The 20,422-nt window shown below is 43.3% G+C and overlaps 1 protein-coding gene across 14 annotated transcripts in view; it reads left to right on the top strand.

Annotated features, from left to right (window-relative positions):
- Nucleotides 1-20,037, top strand: part of ppip5k1a (diphosphoinositol pentakisphosphate kinase 1a) — a 43,792-nt gene extending 23,755 nt beyond the window's left edge. Inside the window, exons 23-32 of one of the 14 annotated variants that reach the window (XM_075466979.1) lie at nucleotides 1,117-1,245; nucleotides 1,345-1,470; nucleotides 1,621-1,714; nucleotides 2,734-2,859; nucleotides 4,567-4,629; nucleotides 9,059-9,112; nucleotides 13,158-13,337; nucleotides 16,145-16,282; nucleotides 16,365-16,478; nucleotides 19,079-20,037. In XM_075466979.1, coding sequence (XP_075323094.1) covers nucleotides 1,117-1,245; nucleotides 1,345-1,470; nucleotides 1,621-1,714; nucleotides 2,734-2,859; nucleotides 4,567-4,629; nucleotides 9,059-9,112; nucleotides 13,158-13,337; nucleotides 16,145-16,282; nucleotides 16,365-16,478; nucleotides 19,079-19,695 — 1,641 coding nt within the window. In that variant the 3' untranslated portion in view covers nucleotides 19,696-20,037. Of the gene's footprint in view, nucleotides 1-1,116; nucleotides 1,246-1,338; nucleotides 1,715-2,733; nucleotides 2,860-4,566; nucleotides 4,630-9,058; nucleotides 9,113-13,157; nucleotides 13,338-16,144; nucleotides 16,283-16,364; nucleotides 16,479-19,078 lie in introns of all 14 variants that reach the window. The other 13 variants (XM_075466988.1, XM_075466970.1, XM_075467033.1 and 10 more) reach the window with 13 other exon arrangements.
- Nucleotides 20,038-20,422: the final 385 nt, after the last annotated feature.

Below are 20,422 nucleotides of genomic sequence, written 5' to 3'. Positions count from 1 at the left end.
CCGTTTTTCCATAAAAGCCAATCAAACTTGGTGGCAACGCCGCCAAACCGGAAGGGAGGCTATATCTTAGCAACCATTTGATGTTATGACGTCAAACTTCTAACACAGACTCATGAGCACTACTGTGAGAGGCCCAAGAAGTTTGACGTTTGGCCTTTAGGGGGCGCTATATGTAGCAAAAAATGCATGTTTGCTCATATCTTTAGACCCGTTGGTCCAAATTTGACAAATGAGATACTGTTGGAATTCCTGGATGCAGACAAGGTCATCGCAACCAATGACGTCATATGCGCCATGCTGGATTTTCCGCCATTTTGAATTTTATCAAAAACTTTTAAAAAGCATTTCAGGTCACGCAGATTGTCCAATCTCCACGGGACTTGGCACATAGAATCTTCAGACGAGGCCGCACAAAAGTTATTGTCTGGATTTTTTTCATTTCGCTTCCGTTTGCCCGTAGCAGCCAATCAAACTCTGCGCCGACGCGCAAACAGGAAGTGAGGCCATATCTCTGTGATGCATTGATGTATCGATGCCAAACTTGGTGCAAGGACTCATGACGCCTTCCTGAGCAGGCCGGGCCTTCCCTATTGTGCCATTCTGCTTGGCCACCCCAGCTATATTTATTGATCTGTTTCCGCTGCAATTGAGGTCTATGGCAGCCCCATGAACGCTACAAAGTTGTAGTAAAAAGTTGTGAAATTTGTTACACGTAATCAGCACAGTGCCAAAGTCAAGGTCAAGAATTTCCATGCCCCAAAAGTGTACTCTCTAGCGCCACCAACACGTCAAAGTTAGAAGTGCAATTTCGCTTCTGTTTGCCCGTAGCAGCCAATCAAACTCAGGAAGTGAGGCCGTATCTTTGCAATGCATTGATGTATTGATGCCAAACTTTGTGCATGGACTCATGACGCCTTCTTGAGCAGCCGTAGGCTTGCCTGCTTTGCAGCTATATTGTTGAAGTATGTTCTTTTATCTGCCAGTTTCTGATTTGAATGATTATTTACATTAGAGCGCAGATGGGCTTGTCAAACCCATGTAAGGTATTTAAAATGAAAACAGAGGCAGGGATATCATAAAATGACTAAGTATATTTAAAACGCTGTCTATCTGCAGGAGCTCTCCTCTGAGGAGCGTTTCCACGTAGAGCTCCACTTCAGTCCTGGCGTCAAAGGCGTTGAAGAGGAGGAGAACGCGCCGACCGGATTTGGCTTCAGACCCGCCTCTTCAGAGGTGTCCCGACAGGTGAGATGGCTGCATTCTCTCCTGCTCGTTACCGTGCAGCAAAGAGCAACCTCTGCATTCAGCCGTGTCTCTCTGCTCATTCTGAACGGGCAGAAACAGACCGACCAGGGCAGTATGGAGGATCTGTCCCGAGACGAAACCGACCGCGCTGTGCCGCTGTCTGAGCCGATCACCATTCAGAGGAGGTCCCCGCTCATCCGCAATCACAAGACTGGATCCATGGAGGTGAGAATCGCCGTACCTTTTGTCCTCCGTTGTTACGCACTGTGGCTTCGGTCCCTGTTCTTATCCCAGGTCAAATTTCTCTCTATAAAGCTTGCGCTCCGCCGGTTAAAGGCGTATTTCCACCATCTGAACGCTGCCTTTTGCCACCAGGTCCTGTCGGAAACGTCCTCCTCCAAAGTCGGCAGCTATCGCCTCTTTTCCCTCTGCTCACGTCAGTCCCCCGAGATGAAACAAAGTGGATTAGGTAGGTGTAAATCTGCTACGTTACCATGGCAACGGCGGCAATGTGAAATGACTCAAGAGTGGAGTGCAGGATTCATCGAATTGGAGGACAAATAATTATACTGAGGGCTGTTTCTTTTTTTTTTCTTGTTTTTTACTGTGTTGGGAATGCATGTCCAAGACCTGCTTTATGTTTTAGAAACAGAAAAATTATGAATGAATCTGTAACTGCTGACTTTAAACAAAGAAATCAACCCGAGACGTTTCCAGTTCCAGCAGAAACTGGCCCCTGAACTCTTACTGTAATCGATCTTTCTGGAAGACGAGGTTTTTCGTTTTGTTAAGCGAGTTCAACTCGCAGTCGTGTTGCAGTTAAGTGATTGTTATTATGACGGCTTGTGGCGTGTTTATGTGAACTAAATGTGCTGAAAATCCCGCATAAAATACCTCACTGATGCCACAGCTTTATGAGATTATCCTTTCTGTGGCTCCTCTCTTTATTGCAGTCAGTCAGTCACTGATGAATCCTGCAGCTCTAAATCATCATCTTTAGAGTCTGTGACTTTCCTCTGGCACAGACGTGTAGCTTATGTTCATGTTCATGCATTTGGCAGACGCTTTTATCCAAGGCGACTTGCACTGGTAGGTGGCGAGGGTAACGGGACCCCTGCTGGAGGCACCTCTCATGCAGGCGATGTGCAGCGTGAGCCGTCTAACGCGCCGTAGATGGATTATCCTTCATCTTTTTTGATCTATTTGCTTACTCTGCGCCACGCTTGTTCTCTTGCTTGGCTGTTAAATTCGTTCCGTGGGACACGTTGGACACCAGAGGGCAGGTTGAAAGTGGGTGCGGCAGCTCAGGGTGTAGCGAAAGCAGACGGAGGTCGGTACGAGTCGCATGGTCTTTTTTCTGAGTCTCTGTATCTGCTTCTCTGTTTCTTCTTGTGTTTCTCTTCTTTCTCTGTTTCTTTCTGGTGAGCTGTTTGAGTAACAGCATGTGATGTAGTGGTGACTAACCCCCCACCCCCACCCCCCTCGCAGGCTCGCAGTGTGCCGGGCTCTTCAGTACCACCGTCCTCGGTGGCTCCTCTAGCGCGCCTAACCTGCAGGACTACGCACGCGCACACCGCAAAAAATTCTCCTCCGGCAGTCTGTCCTACAAAGACGGTATGTGTTTGAGACCGTGCTCCCTCACAAACCTGCACAGGACAACAGTAGATCAGCCACACACCTCCTCCCAAAACACACATGTTTGACATCCAGATGGAAAACTGTGCATTTAAACATTTTAAGCAGATGCAGAGTTAGGTTCATGAGAAGAAAGCAAGGCGATAATCCCAATCTATTTGGACAGCTATCATGTATACCCATACATGTAAGTTATAGTTTGTTTTGCTTTATTTTTCAATCACATTCGCATTTCCCTTTTTTCTGTTGCCATTCGTTCCAGTCACCAACTCCACAGTGTTTCCTTTTTCCTTTTTTTTTTTTTTTTTCGTCTCCACGGCACTTTTCAGTATGCTGGTGAAGCTGCTTTTTCTCAGCGGTTTGTTGCACATGCAAGCTGCCTCCAGGCTAGTAAAAAAAAAAAAGGCTGTTTTTGGTATGTGTGAAGCTCACAGTTGGAAGTTGGTCTGAAGCGTAAAGCTTTAATAGAACTGTGGCTTCATCAAACTCCAGTTTCCTGATGCGCATCGGTGCAGAAAGCGTGCAGCTTGTTTGTGGCGTTGCATTCAGGGAGTAAGTGATCACGCCTTTTTGTTTTCAGGCCAGCCAGATGTCAGCTGAAGCTGTTTTTGTAGCCACTGCATGTGTGAAGCCGCATAAAACTCGTCATCATGCTTCCATTAACTGCCCATTTGTCCCACACATCACAACCTGCGCCGACTTCATGTTGCAGTCTGTCGAGTGTTTTTTTTTCCCGTGAACCCAAAACTAATACTGGAGCTGGGCTTTGCTTCAGATTTCACGTTAATAACCTCGTCTTTAAGCGGCGACCCATCGGCGCCCTGCTGATCGAGCCTGCATCGGCTGCAGCCGTACATGCGTCACAAGTCAAACAGTTTTATTGAATAACACTGTTTGTGAGCAGGTCCAGATTAAATTCGGATTGGTGACGCATTCCAAACATGGCCGCCACGCTGCATGTTGTGATGCAGTCCAGCAGGTGTCAGTGTGGTGCCGTGCAGACCCCCGTCTCCTCCATCCTCCTGGTCCTCCCGGTTATCTCACATTGTAGACTTCGCTGTTGGTCTTCGTCATCCATCTTGTTTAGAGCTCAGTTTCCAGGAGTGGGAGGAACCTTTTGCAGCTGTGCATGTTCTTACCGGGTAGTTCATTCATCTTTTTGTTGTGTTTTGTGCCTCTTAATCTTGTTTAAAATTCACACATTTCTCTATCTCTGCGTGACGGAGTCAGAATCTGTCAGGGTTGTTCTTTATCTCAGTATTTTTAGGCTTGGTGAGTGAAAGGGAAAGCAGACGGTAGACATGGATATTGGGCTTTTTTTTTTTCCTCACCTTTTTTTCTGTGTGTGTGTATGTGTGTGTGTGTGTGTGTGTGTCATAATTTAGGTTAAACTCATTTCATCTCACACGGTCACCTGAAGATGTTCCACCGATGTGTCGGCCACATTTAGACATCTTCAAGCATGGAGTAACTGTTTTAACAGCTACCTCAGTCCTTCATGAGCTGGATCAAAACTCTTTTTTTTAAAAAAAAAACACTCATTTGTGCAGGTGTTGTGCTGGATCTGCATTTGTTTCACTGCGCCTACATTAGAGAAGAACAGGGGATGATGATGAATCATGATATATAAGTTGCTGTGGCTCAGAGTAACTCGAGTGAATTTTTATTTTTTATTTTTTTCCTCAGAGTTGTTGTCTATGCCGGCAGTAAAACGATTTTCTGTGTCGTTTGCAAAGCATCCGACTAATGGTACGTCTGCTTCTTTCAAGTATTTTTCCACTTCACCTCCCTTTGTCTTGCATGTCTTCAAACTTTTTTTTTTTTTTTTTTTCCACATGGCCCTCCAAGCATCTCAGGTTTCTGTTCTTTTTCTTTCTTAATTGTTTGAAGTATTATTATTTTTTACCCATTAGCTTTGGGCTTTTTTTTTTACTTTTCTAACATAACCTGACATTCTCTTTCTAACCAGGGTTCCCACTGGTCTGTCAAATTTATTCTTTTTTTTTGTAATTAAACAAAAGTCGCTACAGGGAATGTCAGCAAATTTTTCCAAAGGCCGTCACTGCAGTGCAAACAGTACTGTGTTTAAACCTGGAACCACCCGTCAAACCTTTATGTAATAACAGGTGAATGTAAATGGGTGCAGAAGTAAATGGAAATACAGAGTTAGTTCAGCTCTGAGCAGCTTTAAAGTGAATATCTGCTCTGAGCTCCTTTCTCCTCCAGCACAGCCTGAACCCTCTCAGACGAGCTTTCTGTCCTTTCTTTAAGGAGTCTTCAGGAATAGTTCTCCAGGCTTCTTGAAGGACATCCCAAAGCTCTTCTTTGGATGTGGGCTGCCTTTTGTTGCGTTCTCTGCCAACATGATCCCACACTGCTTCAGTAATGTTGAGCTCCGGGCTCTGGGGAGGATTCATCCCTCCATCAGACCTGCTGCCACTGATTTTCAGCCCACTTCTTGTGTCCTTTGGCACAGCTCAGCCTTTTCTCCCTGTTTCCCTTCCTTAAGAACGGCTTCCTGACAGCCACCCTTCCATGGAGCCCATTTCTGATGAGGCTTGGGCCAACAGCAGATGGATCAGCTGAAGGTCCAGATGCATCTCTCAGCTCCTGTGTCAGGTCTTTGCTGGATGTTTTCCTCTTTCTTAAGGACATCACTTTCAGATCCTGTTCATCTGCTGGAGATAGTTCTTTAGGCCTGACACTTCTTCTTCTGTCCTCCACTTGTCCAGTTTCCTCAAATGTTTTAAGGACACACTGCACACCATGCTGAGATATGCCAAGTTTTCAGCTAACATCTCTTTGGGAATCACCTTGTTGCTGCAGAAATCCTGTTTTCTGTCTGTCACACTGTGTTATCTTTGCTGTTTTTCACACATGCAGCTAAAGAAATGGGAACAAATCTTAATTCCACTCTAAAACCCACAAAGAGCTTCTAGATTATTCATTTCTGGTGGCATAAAAAAGTTTAATCATTTAATTTATATTAATTGTTCCATAATTAGTCATTAGATTATATCTTATATTCCTTTTTAAGCTTGAAATCGAATCTTATTTACTTTTTCTTGATGTTGTATAACATATAATTCTTATTTTTGTCTGTTTCTTTCCTACTTTTCAAATTTTAGATGTGATAAAGTAAATTTTTTGGGATTAGGATTTTTTTTAAACTGAATTTCTTATATTAATTTGACTCTTTTGGTAACTGAAAGCAGTTTTAACGTAAATGCACAAAAAAGTTGAAACTATGAAGCTGTTTTTCACACATGCAGCTAAAGAAATGGGAACAAATGATGTGTCTCTGTGACAGGCTGCTGGGAACAAAGTGCCTAAAGATCCAGTTTAAAACGGCTTCTTTGCTAAGTTGTCTGTTCAGTGTGGACACAACACTGGTTCATCCCTTGAGTTTAGGAGCCTTTTTCCTGCCTGAATGGTTCATAGGCCAGAGTTAAGTGGCTTAAACAAAGGAAAAACACATCAGGGACAAGGACTGGACTGAAAATGAGTGAAAAATGTCCAAAGAAAAACTTTGAAAGACCTTCAGAAAGCCTGGAGAACTATTGATAAGGACCACTGGAAATTACAGGAAAGTGTGGCTGCTTAGAAGGAAAATATGAAGAATTCCTGTTGGTGGATCGAGACTTTAGCTCAGTACTGTTGGTATGAAATAAAAACGATGAAAACTTCAGATATTAACTTAGAAACATCTCAAATTCACAATCACATTTTACTCACCATCTGTGTTTGATCTTTAAAAAGTGATGTGAAAGCAGAAAGTCCCGTTTCCCCTTTACAGTAACCGATGCCACCCTCCCTCTAAGTGCTGCTCTGTTTCCCTTTGAGGCAACCAATGGATTTATTTCCACTCAGGGATCAATATTCCAGCTTCCTGCCGTTTTGTTTGGCATCTCGTAGATGAAGTCAGATTGAGGTTTCTTTAGTTTCTTTACAGGATCGTCAATTGTTTTTTGCTGTGATTGCACGCTATGACGGCGGTTTGTTCAGTAAAGCCTCACCCTGCATGTGCTGCCGGCTGCAATCTGAATAAATAAATCTCTGCTCTGGGCTTTGTGTCTCCCTGAAGAAGAGCAGAGATTTCTGCCACAAAATACTCGATTCCAGTTGCGTTTGTAGTGAGAGGAAAACGAAATTCAAGAGATTTTGCTGCTGCGGAACGAGGATTTAAAGGGCCAGCTTTAAAAAAAACAACAAAACTCACCTCTAACTTCATAAAAATGGCTGCTTTTGATTTGAATGTCACACTCCCATAAAGTTTGGGGACTTGCAAAAGACAAAGAAGGTTGAGAACTAGCTGTTGGTGTTAGGCGTGGGTCAGAAGCACAGAGAGCTCAGTTTTCTCTCGCTGGTAAACGCTCGGCTTGTAGCGCAGGCCTCAGTTAGCCTCCCGAGCAGAGAGAGCTCAGTGCGTTGGTGGTGATCCGCCTTCTTCGACTTCATCGTTCACGTTTGAGCCTTAAAGGGACAGTTCGCCTGTTTTGACATGAAGCTGTATGACATCCCATATCAGCAACATCATTTCTGAACATCTTCTTACCCCCTGCTGCGTCCTGTGAGCAGAGTTCCAGCCTCGTTTTGGTGTTGATGAAGGTAGTCCGGCTAGTTGGCTGGGGTTTAAAAAATAAAGCGTTTTGCTTCTCAAAACAATATGCGTTCAACAGAGTAATACATTTGCATCACAAAATGGTTCTCCAGGAAAAAGTCAGACCTCACAATCGCTTGGCCCTATTTTCTCTCCCTTCGTATCGCTGCTGATTACATCATTGATGATTCTGACAGAGTTTAGTATCGGGGGGGGTTGATGCTTCTTTTATACCCAATCCTGACACCCTCGCCTGTCAGAATCTTTCCAGAACGTTCTCTAAACTTTTCTGTTTTTCTTTGCTTCCTCTCTCGATGTTTCAGTGTGCTGGTGCACATCATTTTTCACGTGTTTAAGGTATGTTTTTTAAACACAGCGATGCTGGTCAGTTCATACATTAAAGATCATTTCCTTTGGACTTGTGTCTGGTAAATAAAGTGAGTTTTTTTCACTTTAGAAAACCACTAACTTGTTTTAAATACAGGGTTTGAAGATAATATTTCAGATCGTTTGCCTTGCTACAGTGGTGAAGCTTTTTAAAATCAATGCAGACTTGATGTTAATTAGAAAACATACCAAGGGAGAGAAAATAGCGCCAAGCGATTGTGAGGTCTGACTTTTTCCTGGAGAACCATTTTGAGATGCCAATGTATTACTCTTTTGAACGCATATTGTTTTGAGAAGCAAAACGCTTTATTTTTTAAACCCCAGCCAACTAGCCGGACTACCTTCATCAACACCAAAACGAGGCTGGAACTCTGCTCACAGGACGCAGCAGGGGGTAAGAAGATGTTCATAAATGATGTTGCTGATATGGGATGTCATACAGCTTCATGTCAAGAGGCGAACTATCCCTTTAAAGCATCATCCCTTTGCGTAAAAAGCTGAACTAACGAGCCAGATTAAGCGAGGGTGGGAACCCTGTTTAACATCCTGCATACAGATGATTCCATGTTATTATTATTGTCCCGTGAAGAGCTGTGCGTGTGACTGCATGTTTTACGTATTAAATGACATGAGACCAGCAGCAAATCAGTGTTTAACCCTTCTCCTCTTTGTCTGTGATCCAGCTTCTCTTCATCAGTAGAGTTAAACGAGTGCACGAGTAGGAATCTGGTCGGTCGGCTGCTACCGACAAACGGGGGGGGGGAGGGTTACAGCACTGTTCACCCCATCTCCTGTGTCTGCACGGAAAAAGAAAACATCGCTCGGCTTCTGTCTACATGCACACATGCTCCTCATTGCTCTGAGTGCACGGATGTGGTTGTTCAGAGGATAAATAAATGGATAAATGTGGTGATAGGGGGACGCGTTGCTGCTGCAACCGGGTGTCCCTACGCTGCCGGTTTTATAGATGTTTGATTGCAAATGATGAGTTTGTTGCTGTGGACCACTTGCCTCTAAAAGCTCCATCTATTTTTGGAAATAAGGCAAATAGTTTGTGTTTTCTGAGCGTGGTCGGATCTCTGTGCATGGGTTTAACAGCTGAGCAGGATTTCTGAAACGTTGGACTCCTGAAAGTGTTCCTGCGCACCTTGTGTTATTGTTTTGCTGTTCTTTACACGTGATTAACCACAGGAACGCAGGACGACACCTCCGCCGCGGCTCCATCTCTCTGGTGCACTGCGACAGGTACGACAGTCACCAGGTGTGCCGTATTTGTGTTGGTACCAGGGTTGTCAAAAACAGATCGATACCCAGATACTAATCGATACTAATCGATACTAAACCCGCAGTAGCTTCGACACCTCCAGTGTCGCCTCCGCCTCTTCCAGTCGACGTTCAGCTCCTCTAGAAAATACGGTTATTTACTGTAAAGGCTTCAGAGTGGGACCTCTCATCTCCCAGATGCTCAGAAAAACACAACCATCCTCTAAGCAAACGGGCGGTCGCCATCATTTTCCTCGGCCGTTTGAACTGTCGAGAAGAGAAGAAATGAGCATTCGTAGCCCTGATAAGAGGTGGAATCAGCAGCTGATCTCGGTTTTCAGAGGCAGAGATCTCCTTCTGACACCAAAACACGAGTTCGACCACAAACCGTGACTCTTAAAATCCACTGAGCAGCGTGTTTAAGGCGGGAATCGACTGATGGGTCCACATAGTGCTGTGCGATACGGACACAATTTTATATGACGATATATATTCCGATATTGTATTTCTTTTTTTTTTTTTCTTTTTTTTTTTTTTTTTAATTATAGAATTTTAATTTAAAAAAAAATCTTTTTTTCTAAATAAAAGAAATTAAAAAAAAATCTTTTATTTTTATATATATATATATATATATATATATATATATATATATATATATATATATATATATATATATATATATATATATATAAAAATGAATGGCAATTTTTCCGTGATTGCTCGTCATCGGGGGTTTGCCTTTTGGTGTGTTTTTTTTTTTTTTTTTTTTTTTTTTTTTTTTTTTTTTTTTTTTTTCTTTTTTTCTTCGTTTGTGGTTTTGAGGTAGTTTGTCACATTCACGCTGTCTCTGTATGTTCTTCATGTCGTGTCTTTAAGTAGAACAGATTAGACGTGTTCGAATCGCTAGAAACAACTTGCTGTGGCGGCATGTTTTGCATATTGTCTGGTTGGTCTCTGATTTTTTTTTTAATCCAAACCAAAACCACAAGATACAATTCCGGTTCCCTCTTTTTGGCACTAATTCCTCCCTGGGTTCTGTTTTCCATCGTACTCTCCGCCTCTGCCATGTTGTTGTTTTGATCCATGCATGCTCCCTTAGCACTGCTGTAAATTACGTCTTTGCGGGTGACGTAAAAATGCTACCGCTAAGTGGTAGCGTTGCTGCGGTTACATTTAGCCTTCATTCATTGTTCATACAACGTGTAATTTTGATTTAAAGAAAAAAAAAAAAAAAGAGGGCTATATCGTACGGTAGAAATTTTTATTTCGCACGGCACTAAGGCTGTGTTCGAAACCGCATACTACATACTTCCATACTACATACTGCATACTCATCGATCAGACAGTATGCAGAGCGTTTACCCACAATGCATTTCGCTCCTGCCCGAGCTGAAATCAGCCGGCCTGAAGCTGATTTCTCTTAAGCTCTAAACTCTGTAAACTTTAGCAACATTTGAAACATTTTCAGGAGAGAAAGTAGTCGTTTAGATCCCCAACGTGTTGAAAACCTGACAAAATACCGGCTGTTTACAATTTTGTTCCCACGAATTCGGCGCTACTAAAGCTAGCCGCAGTGAGCAACGCACTTCCTGTTATTTTCACAAAATAAAATACCCGTTGCCTTTTATCATAGGGAAAGCCATTACCATACAATTGGTGCTTTTGTTTTGAAAACAGGAAGTGAACCTACCCTCGTTGTAGCTAGCTTGAAACTGTCGTTTTGACAGGAAATGACGATCGGCAACGTCACGCTACGTTGCATCTTGGGTAGTTTGAGTATGAGTTGTAACATCATGATGCATACCCAACATTTCAGAGAATCTAGTATGCATCCGGGAACTTCACGCTTACTCAAACTTGCATACCAACTCAAAAAGTTAGTATGAGAAGTAGGAGAAGTATGCAGTTTTGAACACAGCCAAAGACTAGCGTCTCCGTACCTTCTTCTTCACTCGAGGTTTTAGGCTGCCCATGGGGAGGTAAGTTAACTGCACTTTTCTGTTGATCCCCGAGAAGTGGCCATACCTTCATTAGAGGGAAACAAAAATCTAGTATGCATCCGGAAATTTCTCGCTTACTCAAACTTGCATACTAACTCAAAAAGTTAGTACGAGTAGTGGGAGTAGTAGGAGAAGTATGCGGTTTCGAAACCCAGCCTAAGTTTACAGAAGAGACGACTAAATTCAGCTCATCCGACCACATCTTAAGGGAGAGCTGTCGACAGAACTCTTTTAATCTTAACACGATTAACACTGATGAATGCTTTGCTAATGAAAAGACGGTAAAACTTTTATTTTATGGGAAGAAACTCAAATGAAAGGATTTGTGTTTGTTCAGTTTTTCCTTTAACATAAAAGAAAAGTTTGATCATTTTATTACCAAGTCATTCATTTGTCAGAGATGAAGTCTGAAAACACTGCGCTGTGGTTGATGTACGCGGCATTTTTATGCTGCTGGTGGGAAAAGTTTGAAGAGAAGAATGTTTACTTGCCCCTATATTTACCCCACAAGTCCTGAGCATGTTCCTGGGTATCGAGTGTGAGACTAGTGGAGTGACAACCCTAGCTGGTACCAAGTTTCATTAACAGAATGGCATCCGATTGTTTTCAGCACTTTCAACAACTTCTGCAGAGTTTCTTAAATTTGGGCCGTGCCGCTTCCCGTACTTGTCTGGTGTCACACTTGCTCCTTCGTGGGTTTTCTCACCGGTCGGGTCGCTGGTTTACGTTGAGAGGCTGCAGAGGAGCAACATGTTGTTTTTGTATTTGCTTTAATCTGGCTATGAGCTTCACTCAGGTGCTGAAAACTCCTTGATGATGCTTTTTCCTGAAGGTTGGCTGTTTGATGGCAGATAAGAGCCGCTGGCTGCTGCTGCTTTGGTTCAGAGCGCCTTCCTCCATAAACACACGACACGAACACTCCTCCCCACACACTCTGTACGCCTGCTTTTCTTTTCCCTCCTCATCTATGGAAGTTTTTCTGTGCCATCAGTTTGAATATGAATTTCTAATATTTAATTTTTACAGCATCAAAATCAGACTTTGAATTTTTTTTTTACCAAGTGTAAAAGAAAATCAATTTCTAAAAACAAAAATTAACATCTAAAAAAAAATTCAGTGGAAAAAATGCAACTTAAAAAAAAATTCAGTGGAAAAAATTCAACTTAAAAAAATTCAACTTAAAAAATTCAGTGGAAAAAAATTCAACTTAAAAAAAATTCAGTGGAAAAAAATCAACTTAAAAAAAATTCAACTTAAAAAATTCAACTTAAAAAAATTCAACTTAAAAAATTCAGTGGAAAAAAATTCAACTTAAAAAAATCAGTGGAAAAAAATTCAACTTAAAAAAATTCAGTGGAAAAAAATTCAACTTAAAAAAATTCAGTGGAAAAAGAACCAGACTCAACATCCGGGTAAACAGGGAGAAGCAATCGATCCCTGTCTCAATTCATCCAACGGCAGCCAATCAGGTTACGCTCCATTGGACAGATCAGCCATGTCCACTAAAGCGGGTGATGGTGCTTCGGTGAGTGAGTTTACTTTATTTCCCATTTGTGTTAGTAAAACTGAGTAATAGATATTATTAATATCTATTGAGCTGATCTGTCCAATGGAGCGTAACTTGATTGGCTCCCGTTGGATGAATTGAGACGGAGATCGATTGCTTCTCCCTGTTTACCCGGATGTTGAGTCTGGTTCTTTGTCCACTGAATTTTTTTCCTTTGAATTTTTTAAGTTGAATTTTTTTCCATTGAATTTTCGTTTTTCGAAAAAAAAAAAAATCTTTTTACACTGTTGGTTTTTCAAATTCAAAGTCTGATTTTGATGCTGAAAAAATTCAATATCAGAAATTTGTATTCACACTCTGATGGCGGAGAAAAACGTCCCTCCTCATCTGTGTAGCGCAGACCTTTTCCTCTCCATCTTTCTCAGCTTTGAAGCCTTTCGTTTCCTGTCTGTTGTACTTGCTCCCCTCCTCCCTTCCTGGTCCACTGCTCTGTCCACTCGCTGTCCCTCTTCTTCCTCAGAGCCCTTGAAGGAACACCATGTGGCCCAGTTGTTGAGGTGTTTCTCCACTGACCACAGTCTGGGCCGCCACCAGTCTCTGGACCAGACGCTGGCCCACCACCTCCACCAGTGCTCCTACCACCTCCGCCTCTTCCGAAACTGGCTCATCTCCGGCCAGGACCCCCTAGAGTACCTCCACGGTCAGCCCCTGGCCCCGCCCTCCATACCCCAGCCCCGCGCTCTGTCTAACCACTGCTCACGGTTTAGTTGGGACTGTGCTTGCTCTGTGGTTGACTCTCACGCTTTTGCCTCCTGATGTTTCTGCATGCTTGCCTGTTTCTGTGGTTATGCAGATTGCAAGCTGTAGTGGTGTGAACCCCCCTCCACCCTCTCTCCTCTGCAGTGGTGTCAGCAGTTTCTTTTTCTCTGGTGCATAATCGCAGTCTCCCCATCTCTCTGTCCTCCTTTTGAAAAATAACAAATTACACGAGCAGAAAATTGTCTTTTTTTTTTTTTTACTTTTGAGATTATTAAATTCAAGAAAATCAGCATTTTTGTAAGTTTAGTTGCTTAACTTTCGCTCCAAATGACGATTAGATTTGACACGAAGATGCTCCTAAACGTGTGCAACATTTAGGGTCGTCTGTAAATTTCGTGTTTAATGTCTTTAATGTTCAGATGGAGCTCTACGGTAGCCTGTAGCGGACAAACCAAACCGTATCTTCTCCCACACAGTCCAGGAGAGGATTACGAGGAGGGAGGGGAGTGTATCCTGTTTGTTGCGTTCTGCAACTTCATCTCTAGATGGCGCTAAATCCTTCCTTTTTAAAGTCTGAGAGCAACAAAAGGAAACTTCTGAAGAGTGACGAGTCGGGACTATTGTCTGACTGACCTTCACATGTCCCGAATCCCCCGAACTTTGTTTCCTCATCCAATCAGTCGCTGTTTAAATACGACTAATTTACCACATCTTATTGTTTCCGTGCCGGTTCTGTGCATCAAACCACAACACACACGTCCTTCTTACTTCTTCTGTGGGTTCGGTGGAAGCTGAATTTAATTTAAAGGTAATTTACACTGTAAAACCGGTGCTTTATGTTGACTGAAAGCTCAGGGCGTCTTTAAAATGAGTCGTCGGGTTTCCGTCTGATCCAAATCAGGACTGCGTGTTATTTTTAAGAGGCTGCTTGTCACGAGTCAGCACGAGTCTCAGACGCTGGTGCTTCCCGTTTGTGTTCCTCGTAATATCGGCAGCATCCAGATAATTGCAGACCTCGTTCTGCACATCCTCTGTATAAATCAGCATCTATGACACGTGAATATTTCCTCGTGTGAACAGATCACCGTTAAGGCTTGTCGGTCCCTGTTCAGACATCATCTCTAGCTTTCGTCTTAGTATTTCCTTCCAGCAGAGAAATTGGGTTTAATCTCCACTAATCCCCCAGCTGCTCTGTTTGACTTGAGTTTGAATGCCAGTTCTACCTGACCTTAACCAGCATGTGATTCCTGCCTGTTTGCCGTCTGCGTGGCGCTCACTCACACTGAGGTTTCAGGGGCCCGAGGCGAGCCGCGGTTCGGCCCTTTTGGCTCCGGTGAGACGCAGCTTGGTTGGGAGCTAACAGCGGATGACCTTTGCTTGGGTAACACGTTGGACTTGAGCTAGCGTTTGGAACAGCTTGGACTGCCGGTGTGCTGCTGTTAGGCGTGAATGACCGGAAAAGGCGGATTATTTTTCTTTACTTTTTCCAACATGTGCTTGCTTTTTTGCATTCAGAGCCGAACATGGCGTCGTGTTTTCTTGGCGTTCATATGGAAGTTTTTCTGTGCCTTCAGAGTTTGAATACGAATTTCTAATATTGAATTTTTACAGCATCAAAATCAGACTTTGAATTTGAAAAACCAACAGTGTAAAAAAAAATTTTTTTCTAAAAACAAAAATTGGCAGATCAGCCATGTCCACCAAAGCGGGTGATGCTGCTTCGGTGAGTGAGTTTACTTTATTTCCCATTTGTGTTAGTAAAACTGAGTAATAGATATTATTAATATCTATTGAGCTGATCTGTCCAATGGAGCGTAACTTGATTGGCTGATGAATTGAGACAGGGATCGATTGCTTCTCCCTGTTTACCCGGATGTTGAGTCTGGTTCTTTTTCCACTGAATTTTTTTTAAGTTGATTTTTTTTTTTTTTTTCACAGAATTTTTTTAAGTAGAATTTTTTTCCATTGAATTTTTAGATGTTGAATTTTCTTTCCACTGAATTTTTAAGTGTATTATTTTTTTCACAGAATTTTTTCCATTTAATTTTTTTAAGTCGAATTTTTTTCCACTGAATTTTTTTTTTTTTTTTTTTTTTTTTTTTTTTTTTTTTTCACAGAATTTTTTTAAGTAGAATTTTTTTTCCATTGAATTTTTAGATGTTGAATTTTCTTTCCACTGAATTTTTAAGTTTATTATTTTTTTTCACAGAATTTTTTCCATTTTTTTAAGTTGAATTTTTTTTAAGTTGATTTTTTTTTTTTTTTTTTTTTTTTTTTTTTTTTTTTTTTTTTTTTTTTTTTACAGAATTTTTTCCATTTAATTTTTTCCACTGAATTTTTAGAAGTTGAATGTTTTTAAGTTGAATTTTTTCCATTTAATTTTTTCACACTGATTTTTGTTTTTAGAAATTTATTTATTTATTTTTTTTTTAACACCGTTGGTTTTTCAAATTCAAAGTCTGATTTTGATGCTGTAAAAATTCAATAGAAACTGTGATGACACAGAAAAACTTCCGTACGTTCAGCATGTTTTTTTTTTTTTTTTTGCCTGTGTGGAAATGAAGGAGAGAGAGGCTGGCAAGAGTTGACAGCAGGTTAGGGTTCTGAAACAGGAGCACCGTGTCGAGGTGTAATGTGTGGGTGGCAGTGGTGTTGGGTGTCGGCTGACGTGGTTCTGCCTGCTCCTCCGACTCCCCGGGCTAACCCAGGGCTGATGTGCCTGCGGGCGTCATGTCTCCTCTGCCGCAGGCTTTGAAGGCTGCTCCATGGTGCCCTCCATCTATCCCCTGGAGACGCTGCACAACTCGCTGTCCCTGAAGCAGGTCAACGAGTTCCTCACCAGCGTGTGCGAGAGCGCCGGGGATCCGCACACCCGCACCACCAGAGGTGAGAAACGCACGCGTCTGATGGTTTGTGACGTCGCCGAGCCGGACCTGTAAATCCTTTTTCTGTGTCTTTGTCCCTGAAGCTCTGACGGCCATGTTCGGCACACACAACCAGCCGTCGGTGGACTCCTACATCCCTCAGAAGGTTCTCTCTTCCTCCATCTCGATCAGATCTCGTTCTGACAGACCTCCGTGGTGTGAGTATCGCATTTACACCTCATTTTTGGGCTTTTATCTGGAATGAAGTTGCCTTTACAACCTGTTTAGTCGTCAACGGAACCCACCGAGCCGGTGTAGGTACCAGATCGGCTCGGGGTCCGTCGTCTGCTGAACACGTCACACAATGTGGCGGTACGCTTGAATGGGAGTACACTGTGATTGGCTGTACGTCGGACTGTTGAGATTGGCTCAGACAAACTTCGTGGCATTCAACTTTCATGACAGACAGATAGATGCCATTTCTTTAAGCTAATTTTTCATGGTGCGTATTTGTCTTATTTACCTAGACTGTGTGTGTGTATATATATATATATATATATATATATATATATATATATGACACACACACAGATCCAAAAGAACAAGTTTTATGTACATTAATATGCAGGAGTATGCACACGCATATAGTCAAAGATGTTTTTGCTGCTCAGCACACAAACCTGAAAATGAAGCTTCTCTTCAGAGTGAACCAAAGTGGCCAAAAATGATTAAACTAAACAAACGAGATCTTAAAGCTTTGGGGCTGGTGGTGGTCAAGGTGTGGTACACACTATTTTGTAGGAAATATTTAATTTCTTCGTAAAAAAGCTCTCCGTAGCTGCTGCAGAAAAAAAAACTCTCCGACGCACAGCGCCTAGTTACGGTTACTATGGCTACTACAGCCAATCACAGGCTACGTTCAGACTGCAGGCCTTGATGCTCAATTCCGATTTTTTTGTGAGATCGTTCACATTGCAATTAAATGCGACCTGTATGTGGCCTGCTGTGTGAGCGGCTTACCGCCCCATACTATCCCGCATGCGCAGAAGAGCGTACGATGACGTCACACGCAGCGAGCGTGCCCAGTGTTTGCGGAAGTAAACATGGATGGTAAGAGTAGGAATGCATATATTGCGATTTTAAAGTTGTTGTCCAGCCGGAGCCAGCACATTAATCAGGGCATAATTTTAAAGAGGATACTAAAAAGAAAAAGAGCGAGGCTTTTGGCCCCGGCCTTTTGTGGGGCAGTGGCATCGTCTATCCAAAGACACGTTTGGGTGCGTCGTCGTAGCCAGGAGTGGTGGGACTGATGTGAGCGGCTTTTCAGACTTTCAACATTTTCGGATGACAATGAGGTCTTTCATTTATCTCTGTGAGCGTTTAGACTGCAGTCGCATGGCAAAAGATCAGATACGTATCGGAATTAGGACCACATATCCAAGTGGCCTGGATCGGATTTGAAAAAATCCGATCTGTGCTGTTCAGACTGTCATGAGAAGATCAGATACAGGTCGCATAGGGCCAAAAAAAAAATCGGCTTTGGCTCACTTCAGTGTGCTGTCTGAACGTAGCCACAGTGTACAGTGAACCCTCGCTATAACGCGGTTCACCTTTCACGGTCTCGCTGCTTCACGGATTTGCATCGTGCATTGTGTTCTGGATTCTGATTGGCTAAACAGTCTCTCCGCTTCTTCTCTACCTGTGTGTCAATAACGTTGCGGTTTAATATCTATGTACACGTTCATTACAGTTCTCAAACATAATCGATGGTAGCATGTCAGTATATAAGAATCTTTTTGCCCAGAAGAAAAAAAAAAAAGAGCGACAACAACTACCGATAACTAAGCTCTTCTTTCGAAAAAACACACCTGCACCGCAGGCTTTAGAAGAAAAAAACACTACAGAGCGGAGTCAGGATGCAGCAGCTCAGTCAGAAGAGCAGTGAAATACACGCGAGTCACTATTTGTCCCACTGTACTTTGTATTTCTTTTCAAAATCATTTTTCATTTTCTCCCGTTCTACTCCAATGACTCGGGTCGCGGTGGGGCGGTGCTGATCTCCGCAATTTGAAGCCTTCAGTTCGTGTTGATGATTAAAATGATTATTTTACTGTACAGTAGTTATTTGTAAAAAAAAAAACAAAAACGTTTATACAGTTCTTTTATTTGTTAAACAAATGATTGGGCCTGTAAAAAGGTTTTGTTCTTTGGTTTCAATGTATTATGGAGTATTTCATTGTATAATAATTGTAAAAAAAAATAAATAAAGGTTACTACTTCACGGATTTCGCCTATCACGGGTTCTTTTTGGAACGTAACCCCGCGAAAAACGAGGGTTCACTGCACTCCCATTCAAGCGGACGGCCATATTGTGTGACGTCATCAGCAGACGACGGAACCCGAGCCGATCTGGTACCGACACCGGCGCACAACGCTGCCGTTTGGGTTCCTTTGGCCTGACTTCGGTGTAGACATTTTTAAATCCAGGTTAAAGACATTTCTGTTCTCCTGTGTCTATGCATGAAATATCTTTGAACTTATCTGGACTGTTGCTTGTTTTTAAATTCATTTAAATGATTTTATTTGTTTCTCTTTATATTCTTTTATGTATTTTTAATGCTTCTTCCACTCCCCGCTGCAATGCTTTTATTTTATTTGAAGCACTTTGAATTGTTTGTACATGAAATGTGCTACAAATAAACTTGATCTGATTTACAACCTGTTTTTAGCCGTCAACAGAACCCACCGAGCCGGCGCTCAACGCTGCCGTTCGGTTCCTTTGGCCTGACTTGTGTGGGTTTGTGTTCTGTCCCCGCAGACAGCAGCGGTCCATCCAGCACGGTTTCCAGCGCCGGGCCGTCCTCTCCCACCACAGCCGACACTTCCCCACGGTTCAGCTTCAGCGATAAGGTCTCCCTGACCCCTCAGAGCAGCGAGGAAACCCACTCCTCCCAAAACGCTCAGCCGGCGCCTGCCTTTGGATCGCCAGGCCTCGACCCAACTGTTACAAACCTGACTGAAGTCCCTCTGACTCCGAACAACTCGCCGGAGGACGAGCCCGAACTCGAACTCGGTGCCGTCTCCGACGACCCGCCTGACGATCCCGAGCCCCCGCCGGAGGGGCAGGAGGTCGCTCCTGCCAGCGTGGACCTGATCTTGGATCCCAGCCTGAGGACGCCGTGCTCCGCCTTGGCCGAACTGGCTCTGAGTCGGATGGAGGGCTACTGCCTCCCGGGGTCTCTGCCCGTGCTCCTGGAGCTCAGAGAGAGCAGCAGCGAGGCGGGCTCCAGCTCGCAGACCCCCCAGTCTCCGGAGGGGCCCGACGAGTTCTTCGACACGCAGGAGTCCATGGACCTGTGGATGGACAGCCCGGAAAGCGCCGGCCATCCGGAGTCGCCCCTGGAAGCTGGACCCACGCAGACGGCCGAGCCGTAGATCAGGAGTGACTGATGCACCTCTCACTGTGTGTGGCAGCCAAACCAGACACCCCCCCCCCATATATCTCCCCCAGTGTGAAGACTTTCTGTGCAACCTGTGGCAGCTCATCCTGCACTCAGCTCCGTGCTGCAGTCGTACGATGGCGCCGCACACGCTGTGCGTTGCCTTTGAAAAGCACACCAGAGACACCATTAATGGTCCAGTCTGTAAAACAAGAAAACTTTTAAGGTGAAAGTTACTGTCAAGTTCAAATTAAAGGGATAGTTCGCCTCTTTTGACATGAAGCTGTATGACATCCCATATTAGCAACATCATTTATGAACATCTTCTTACCCCCTGCTGCGTCCTGTGAGCAGAGTTACAGCCTCGTTTTGGTGTTGATGAAGGTAGTCCGGCTAGTTGGCTGCGGTTTAAAAAATAAAGCGTTTTGCTTCTCAAAACAATATGCGTTCAACAGAGTAATACATTTGCATCACAAAATCGTTCTCCAGGAAAAAGTCAGACCTCACAATCGCTTGGCCCTATTTTCTCTCCCTTTGTATCACTGCCTGCTGCCGCCTGCCGACAGCCGCGCCTGTTACGGTGTTTGCTGCTCGGTCTGCACAGCAGGCAGTGATACGAAGGGAGAGAAAATAGGGCCAAGCGATTGTGAGGTCTGACTTTTTCCTGGAGAACCATTTTGTGATGCAAATGTATTACTCTGTTGAACGCATATTGTTTTGAG

This window comes from Odontesthes bonariensis, chromosome 1 (assembly GCF_027942865.1).
Source record: "Odontesthes bonariensis isolate fOdoBon6 chromosome 1, fOdoBon6.hap1, whole genome shotgun sequence".
Lineage (NCBI taxonomy): Eukaryota > Metazoa > Chordata > Actinopteri > Atheriniformes > Atherinopsidae > Odontesthes > Odontesthes bonariensis.
The sequence above is the reverse complement of the archived record's forward strand: the minus strand, read 5'-3'. Positions and strand labels throughout refer to the sequence as shown.